This window comes from Schistosoma mansoni, chromosome 5, assembly GCF_000237925.1.
Source record: "Schistosoma mansoni strain Puerto Rico chromosome 5, complete genome".
NCBI lineage: Eukaryota > Metazoa > Platyhelminthes > Trematoda > Strigeidida > Schistosomatidae > Schistosoma > Schistosoma mansoni.
In genome coordinates, this window is record NC_031499.1 from 6,584,140 (window position 1) to 6,594,159 (window position 10,020).

Below are 10,020 nucleotides of genomic sequence, written 5' to 3' on the forward strand. Positions count from 1 at the left end.
CCAGTCTCGAATCTCGTGAGCGTGGGATCGTGGATGTGCACTGCCACTGAGGAGTCCCACAATAGAACGAAACGGCCGTCAAGCAATGCTTCCAGGTTTTCCATGGTGGTCTAGCTTCAATTGACTCATTTATGATTTCTGCTTTTTTCAGTCATTTAGGACATTTTAAGGCATACATTACAAATTGACTTTGGTAAGACAATCATTAAGAACTAGGATGCAATGAAGATCTGTTTCATCTCAACTGGGGGACTCCTCAGCAGTTCATATCTATTACTTCATTAGGGATTGAAATCATTTAGTATAGATGAAAATAATCATAAATGATTAAATGAAAAACTATATAATTCATAATTTATATTTTACTTACGCCTGTTACCCCTCGTGGAGGAGCATAGGCCGCTCACTAGCATTCTCCACCCAACCCTGCCCTGGGCAATATATAATTCATAATAGTCAGTATATATATTTATATTTATCTGTTTATCATTTTGACTATCCAGTATGGCATACAATTAATGATATTCAAATCAAACATTGTTATGACATTTACACATATTCCGTTTATAATGAGAATACCTACCACTGAAACAATATCATGTTTGTAGGTATCATTATTAGGTTTCGATTTGATAACTTTGAATAAATTGAGCATTGGGTAGATTGTTATAAGTAATTAAATTAATATATTTGTAATATGTTAGTTGCTGAGGAGTCCCATAATAGGACGAAACGGCCGTCAAGCAGTGCTTCCAGGTTTTTGATGGTGGTCTAGCTTCAATTGGCTCATGATTTCAACTATGAAAAATATTTGTAATATTCCAAATGAGTAGAAAAATTAGATTTTCTGACGTTTCGTGACTCACTGTAAGCCACTTCTTCAGAGTAAATAAATAACCAAATTAACATTAACCCATGGGCATATGTCGCTTATGAATCATCTTGACCGAAATGAAATGACATGACATTGATTTATTCAGATCTGTTTTTCGATTGATTGCAACTAATATCCGTGTATTGTTCCGTTGTACTATTTAAACGTCAGAAAATCTAATTTTTCTACTCATTTGGGATATTACGAATATTTCAATATTATGTTTGTTTTCCCCCCTCATTTCATTCATTTATTATGAATATAGATATTGGAGAAAAAAGGATTACTTGGTCCAGTAAGTAACATAACTTTCAATTTTATTAATCTATCATTGATGTTATTACTTTGTATTCGGAATCTATTCTTATTATAACTTAGTTTATGGTTGCATGCATTCAACATAACTCTAGTGCTCACTCTAGAAATCAGTTCTTACTAATAAAATTAACTCAAAGATAAAAAAGATTACTCAGTTCTTGTCCTTCTTCGGGGGATTTCATCTGCTTATAAACCAGAAAACATTGAAGAACATATTTAATTATTCGTTAGAAATTTGGAAATTATATTTTTAAACATAATTAGACAAGTAAACAAAGATGGACAGTGGCTAGTAGTGGAATCCAGGACGCGCGTTTCGTCTTGTTTGGGACTCGTCAACTGAATGTACCTGCATCTCAGTGCTGATGTTCACTCTGGGACTCGAACCCAGTACCTTCCGCTTCAAACGCCATCGTGTTATCCACCTAGCTACTGAGTTCTGATAGCAATGAAGTGAAGTTTAAATTCACTTAGTATTGTTCATTTGAATCTTCCCATTAATGTTTAGGACTACGAATTAATCAGTCTCTTATTGGTATATGTGCATACTGTGCGTATTGCCTCAATATAGCCTTAATTCACAAGCATTATAAGCAAAGATGGATAATGGCTAGCAGTGGAATCCAGGACGCGCGTTTCGTCATGTATTTAGTATGTTGTTGTATTTTTGATCTTATTTAGCTTGGAAGAGATTGGATCAAATTGTCATTTGCCCACGCGTAATCGTGATCATTTTTATTACATGTGTGTATAGTAGTATGCATGTATTTAATCACTTCCAGTATATCGTACATGACTTATAAAAACTGAACCACGTTGTTATCCTCCAAGTCCTCTGATTACCAAACTCGAATGCTTTATTCATTCATTGAATATTTTATCGCTTGTATACCGTTCAGTATTACTATGTCCGAAATATGTATCCTAAATACGGTTAGTGTTTGTCGTTTATCTATGTTGTATCAAAGTGATTTATCAACATAATAAATACAACGATAAGTAGGATATATATTTCATTTGGACCACTATCGTTTGATCATACTGAAATCATACGGGCATTAAACTTCCCTAACTCAATGGACTAATTAATGTCATGTTTTTTGATATGATAAGTGTTAAGTTGGATTATTTTTAATGGAACACATAAGAGTTTTCTGTAAAACTACCTTAAGACCATTTAATAACAAAAGTGTATTTATTATCAGAAGGTGTTTTGTGGATATTATAGTAATTTTAATAGTTGAAATCATGAATCAACTGATAGGTCGTGGGTTCGAATCTCACGAGGCGGGATCGTGGATACGCACTGCCACTGAGGAATCCCATAATAGGACGAAATGGCCGTCCAGTGCTTTCAGGTTTTTCATGGTGGTCTAGATTCAAGTGATTCATGATTTCAACTATTAAAAGTGTATTTATTGTAGGCCAGCAAACGACAAGATGGATACGGTAATATTCATCCTTTCCAATGTTGATTTTAAGAAGCTTAATGCATTATTATCCAAAGCCTGATTAGACTGAATTATGAGAAAGTGGGGGGATTACAAACTAGTTTCATATGTTTTTTTATACTACAACTATTCTTAGTCCATTATATTACAATTATTAAATACAACTAGTTGACAGAAAGTTTGTACCCTTTAACCCATTGATTTCACTGATCTTTAACATGAAACTTGATCAAATAGTTTATTGTTCTCTCAATTAATAACTTGGTCTTCATGATCGAAACTAACTGATTAGTTGAGTCTTAGTAAAGTAGTCAGATTCAAATTACTTATAATGTAAGATATGAATTCATTACTGGCTGGTGAATAATTCTTGATCTTTACTTCAGAACAAAAAGTGATCAATAGTTTGTCATTAAACTATCTAATAATTCCATTTTGAAAGTGAAGCATAATAGAATCAAATCACTTATATCCTTCGAATTGCCAAACACTGAGGTTCGCGTTTTGTTTAGCGAGTTAGTTTTCTACGGGATGGGGTCGCTAACCCCATGCCCAACCCTTCTCTTTTATCCGGGCTTGGGACCAACAGTAGCCCCCGGAGGGGCTACAGACGGAGTTTTCCAAACACTACATTTTTATTAAATCTTTTAATTAACATAATTATTTCTAAGATTTATATTTTTTGTTTCTATTGTTTCATAGGTCAATACTTTAGCGAATTGGAAAATTATTGTACCAAGCTTATCAACACCAGATACCGGTTACACAATACCAATGACTGAAACATCAGTACAATATGATAAAGTTTTATTCGCTCAAACACGTACAGTTGAAGCTTGGCTTTCATCAGTTACTTCAACACCAGTTACACGTGGTTATTATTGGTCAGCACCGGAAGCATATTTAGGCAATCAAATTACAGCTTATCGTGATACATTGAATATCATTTTACGTTTTAATTCACCAACTATGTTAACATATCGTCAACCGACAATACCCACAGATATATCAGGCAGTAGACAATTTTCTATGTCGATGGCTATGACTGATCATTTAAATTATATGTGGTTACATGAACCAGATATTGTAATCGAGGTAATATTCTTACTTGGAAGATTAATTTTTACCGCTACATAGTTGGGATAAACCTATTCGATAATTTACTTTGTTGTTAAACCAATGAACGTAAAGTACTCAACTATTTTTCTGATATTATTTTGAGTTGATTAAAGATAGTTGTATGATTCTGTCTTAGTCAAAAACCGGGCGTTATATATCAAGTATATCTATGACTCAGTGACGCATACCGTGCTACGGGAACAGCGGTAGTATAAATTATTGGTCCGCATTATTTAATTGAATCTGTTTCCTAATTATCGTATTGACTCACTCGGTCTATTCACCCCTGAATTACTGATAGTTACTTAGATCTTTATTAGTACACAGAGACCATATATATTTTCTACTAAAGTATTACAAAACTCCTATGGTTTTCAGTACATAGTGTTATCTGAGTGACGTATCATCCAATACCACAGTTGAAATTGTTGTTACTGAGCTATTTCTTCCATGAAATCCAGATCCGTAGACTTCTTTCAACAACTTTTGACTGCCTAACGACTAATAGTTTTGTATTGTATTGACAGAATCAAATCGTTGTTATTATCTAGGATGTTAAAACATGTGACTATTTTATGTATCGGTCAATCGCATCGTTTAATTCAGGAATGTATCAATTGATGGTTAATAATAGTCTTGCCAAAGATTAAGAAAATTCTGTCTTAAAACTTTCGTTTGAAGGATGGGTTCACGTTCAGAGATCACGTGTCATTTTGAAAAGAAGAGAGTAATCAGTGTTAATTTGCTTTTTGATACCACTTGTTGACTATTTTCTGATGAAAAAGCCAGTGTATAAGTAAAGTATGGTTCCATAATATCATAGATGGTTCGAAGTTAAGAGTGTAAACATTTAGATGCCGGATCGCTGGTTTAAAAATGAAACGTTAGCATCAAACGTGAAGATTCTCCATTCAGTTCCTGGTCTAACTGTAGACGCACACTACTGCAGAGTCTCATATCGGAACCAAATAAAAGTTAAGTGCTTCCTACTTCTTATTGATTGAGTAACTAAAGTCAATTTATCGATGTAAACTATGTAATTAATGTGTCATCTAATACCAAAAATAATTAAGTGGACCATTTCTTCAACAAATGATTAGTATTAAAGCGGAATGCAGCTAGCAGTGAAATCCGAGACGCTCGTTGAGTCCTATTTGGGGCTCGTCAGATGAATGTAACTACATTCTAGAATTGATGCTAACTCAAAGACTCGAATCCAATACATTTTCTCTATTGAATCCGTGTAGTGACTTACATGTGCGAGGGGTATAAATTTAATTTAATTTGTAATGGTTTGATTATCCTGTTGTTGATATTTTAACTGAAGTTTGAGACCAGTGTCTTAATGGACATATTGAGACAATCGGCAGGCCCTGTACATTCCCAACCAAAATAGATTAAAATTTAGTCAGGATATCAACAATGTGATCATCCAAACCATTACAGATTAAATTAAAATTTATAATTCAAATAGTCAATAGTTATTATAACACATATGTCTGTTGATTTACTGAATCAAGCTCCTATTGTTTCATCTCCTAATGATGTTTGTCTCTTTGCTTTTTTCCCCCATCATCTAAAATAAACAGGGTAATGGTTATCGACTAGTTCATATGCTATCACCATCCTATCGTGAAAGTCATATGATTTTAAATATTCCATTAAGTGAATCATCATTCCGTGTAATTGTTGAACCACCAACCTCTATACCATTAGATCGTTTTCCAATAAGTTGGTTACAAGGTGATCAATTAAGATTTGATGAATCAACATTGGAACGAGTTGGTCGACCAGCAACAATAGCTGATATCATGACTGTATTATCCAGTATAGATAGATTAATGATTAAAGCTAAATATATTACTGATCAAACAACAACTGAGTAAGTAATAGTATTTGATTTTTGTGAAATTATCAATTTATCTTTTACTAAAATCTGAAGTTTGATTGTGGGTAATTGTGGAAACTAGTGAGTACTGGACAGCTTTTTCTTTCTAGTTTAGTTTTATTGCAAATTCTCACGATTCTTGTGCTCTCAATCTAATTCCATAGTGAGTGATGAATGAATGAAGTACAGAATCATACTTAGAGTAATCCCATTTTCAGGATTTCAGAAACCTACCACTTAAATGTACTGGTCGCATACTCTTCTCTCTAGCTAACTAGATATTCATATACTTTCTTATCAACATCTTCGACTTTGTTGTTCTTCATTATTCATAATTGATTCCATATAGAAAAAATATCAGTGTATACCATCATAGAGGGCGAGGATCGGCAAAGCGAGTGCAGCATATTTACAACTGAAGAACATCTGGAACTCAAAACAATTGTCAACCAACACCAAGATCAGAATTCTCAATACAAATTTCAAGACAGTTTTACTGTATGGGGCGGAGACGTGGAGAACTACGAAAGCCATCATCCAAAAGATACAGGCGTTTATCAACAGTTGTCTATGCAAGATACTTCGGATCCGTTGGCCAGACACTATCAGCGACATTCTACTGTGGGAGACAACAAACCAGATTTTAGCGGAGGAAGAGATCAGGAAGAAGCACTGGAAGTGGATAGGATACACTTTAAGGAAAGAACCCAACTGCGTCCAAGGCAAGCCCTCACATGGAATCCTGAAGGCCACAGGAAAAGAGGAAGATCAAAGAACACATTACGTCGAGAAATGGAGACAGACATGAGAAGAATAAACAAAAGTTGGGTAGAACTAGAAAGAAAGGTCCTGGACGGAGTGGGTTGGAGAATGCTAGTCGGCGGCCTATGCTCCATTGGGAGTAACAGGCGTAAGTAAGTATAAAGAATTTGGATAATTTGATATAATATTGAATAGTGGCTGGCATTGGAGTCCAGTTTGACTTGTGCTTCGTCCTATTTGGGACTGGTTAGCTGGATGTACCTGCATTTACAGAGTTGATGTTCATTCTGGGACCCGAATCCAGTACCGTCCTATTCCAACGCCATCGCGTTATCGACTTAGCTACTGAGTCCTGATGTTACTTTGAATAATACATCATATAAGATGTGTTTGTGTCTAATTTCATTCATTTATTTTCTTTATGATAAATTATAACTTTTAGATTAATGTCTGTTACACTTGGTCGTGCTATACGTGATGAAATTGGTGGAATACCAAATATTGAAGAATGTATTTGTCCAAATGGTTATTCAGGATCATCATGTGAATCATGTGCCATTGGTTATTATCGTGATTATCAAAAACAATCAATGATACAAACGAATCAAACTTCTTTTACTTCATCAACAGCATTATCATTATGGCGTTCAACTATGATGACACAATTACCTGTTTGTGTATTATGTGAATGTCATGGACATTCAGATATTTGTGATGAAAAGACTGGAGTATGCATTGTAAGTTTTATCAACTGATAAATTTATCTTGTTGTGTATTAGGTTCATACTATGTATGTAAGCAACTTTCTCCACTATTGTGCCACTGATAAGCGTTGACCTACTTCAAATATTGAGTTAGGGTTTCTTTTTCACCGACTACATTCATACGACATTATGAAAGAATTCAAAATGATCACAAGATACAGTTGATTTATTCATTGAACTACTAAATTCATATAGTGGTAAGCTTAACGTGTATGATGCCCATATCATCAATGTTATATCTTGTGGCCGAGTGAATGCCTAGTTAATGTGTGACTTGATGAGACCACTAATCAGGGAGCAGCGAATTATCGATTGGAACAGTGATACACGAAACCGTACGAGCAGTCTAGAGCGCTAACCGGTCCTGCGATCTGCTTAGCCTAGCCAGTTAAGTCCAAAACATCAATAACAGCCTCTGTGGTATGAATCATTGTATTTCAAACATACTGAGTTTCTATACCAAACAGACTGACCACATCGTGCCAATAAAATGGAAAATAACATTTGTACAATATTTAGCCAAATGTGGCTGTGAATAGGGGAGAAAGTAATCAATAGACTGGGGATAACTCAAGAATCGTATAATAATAGTTCAAAGGTCAAAATAAAGCTAATGATAAGAGGAACACGAATATGGTTAGGTTAGTTACTTAACAATTATGCAGTAGGAAATATATATATTACATTGGTCCACAAATAGTCCTCAAAAGTTACCATTCACAATTCTCTTCGAGATACAACAATTATCATAACGTATTTAAATTATCCAATTGTTAACCATTTAGGCTGAATTTAAATCAGCCTTTGTCTATACACATACGTTCTGTGCTAGTCTCTTCGACAATATAGAAATCACTGACTTAGTGAATAAAGTGTTAGAATTTAAAGCGTAAAGTACTGGATCGATGTCTCATTATGAATATCAACACTAAAATGAAGGTTTACCAAGCTTACAATTTCCGAATAGGAGGATATGCATGTCATGGATTACACTACCAATAGTAATCCATCAGTTCTAAAACAAAATTCTTTTCACATCTAAGCCCATGAATGTTAAGGAGATATAGTAATTCAAACTGATTCGTTGACTACAATACAAACTTGGCAGTTTGACAATGTGTTTTAGCTTACAAATAAACTTAATGTTTTGAAAGTAATCGTTTAACTGAGGGATCTGGAAGTTCCTAACTAAATCTCTAGAAGAGATATGTATATGCACTGAGCAGGAACTCCATGCCAGGATGAAACCATCCAACAAGTGCTGCACGGATATTAATGATTGGTTAGCTAAATTTAGTCTAGATTATAAACTATTATTATCAATTAGATTAAATACCAGTAAAACGTAATGAGGAATTAAGGAATTTCACCCATCGATAGAATCAATATTTTCCTTCTTTATTTTAGGATTGTGCTCATAATACTGCCGGAGATAAATGTGACATCTGTGCACCGGGATTTTATGGGGATCCACGTACCGGTGATCCAAAAGCATGTAAATCATGTGAATGTCCACATTTAGATTATCAAATGACTACAGTTTGTTTAGCACATGAAGAAGAATTATTTAAAGAGGAGAAACCATATGTTTGTTTAGATTGTACAGAAAAGTGAGTTAGTTTATAATATTTGATCTACTGAAATTAAACATTTCTTAGACCTTGTTAAAAGACTGTTTAGCTTTTGATAAGTCTTGCTGATTGAACTCTATATTCCGATCCTAAGCTAGTCTCGTAACCCTCAATATAGAACTACACAGCGACTTGAACACGAGAGAAAAGGCGCAAAATATACGAGAAGCACTTTACTCCAAAGGTTCATTTATGTACAGAAAACATAGGGTTTTTTATAATATTTTAGAAAACCTTGGGTTTTCGTGAAAATTCTAGAATGCTACTAAACATAGTAGCAGTGTAGTAATCAACTATTCAGAACCTCTTCATGTGACTTTTCACTTTCGTGATGTTTCTAGCAAAACTTCTAATCAAACGCTGATTGGATAAAATGTTCCTAATGATTCCTGAGCTTGTCATGTCTATTGCAAGAAATTTGTAGGATCATCCCAACAGTTTTCGATTACACTATCTGTCTAGGTATTCTTCCAACAGTCAAGTTTTTCAAGAATACCACAATGGATAATACCATTAGCAACCAATAGTAAACCATAGTTTTCAATGCTAATAATAATTGTAGCTGGTTGATTCAGTGTTTTCATATATAACCCCATAGGAAATATAACACTTCTCGAAATTTTGCATACCATTCTCAATAAGTTTTGCCTAATGGTAAGTATATACATCAATTATTAAATAAGAAAGGATTGAAAGACGTTTAGGGGTTTCGGGCTATCCCTAACTATTGGCTTAAAGAATGTAGACAGGTTTTGACTTTAATTTTGCATTCAAAAGTATCTTATAAGACGTAAGTTTCAATGGAACAAACGAATTCATTCTTTTTTCCTTTAAGCATCGAAGATGTATACTTCTTTGTCATTTCGCTCGTTTTTTTGGGCTGAATTTGATTTTGATAACTTGGATTAAAATACATTCTTTGATAAGTCAGAATAAAAGGGCAATTTCACGTTTTCTTTGACTTAGTGTAACACTTTGTAACATTTGCTTTATGTTCAGTGGGACGTTTTAGTCAGTATGATATCATCAAGTGTATGTAAAATCAGTTTATCAATGAGTGAATTTGGTTTAATAATGCTGTGCTCATGGAAGACTTGTTTCAGAGTAGATTTGTTGGATATTCAGTAAACATTCAAAGTACTAGTCCCTGTAATCTACTTAGTATTGTTTGTTTGGATCTTCCCATTGATGTTTCTAGGACTGCATCTGGTCA

General features: G+C 34.2%; 1 protein-coding gene across 1 annotated transcript in view; it reads left to right on the top strand.

The window, feature by feature from the left end:
* Smp_143680 (putative laminin) overlaps positions 1-10,020 on the top strand; it is a gene marked incomplete at its 5' end in the record, with an annotated part of 109,653 nt that overhangs the window by 25,663 nt on the left and 73,970 nt on the right. The window contains 4 exon segments of the mRNA XM_018797756.1: positions 3,346-3,707; positions 5,402-5,644; positions 6,855-7,149; positions 8,584-8,786. Of these exon segments, the coding sequence (XP_018652766.1) occupies positions 3,346-3,707; positions 5,402-5,644; positions 6,855-7,149; positions 8,584-8,786 (1,103 nt within the window).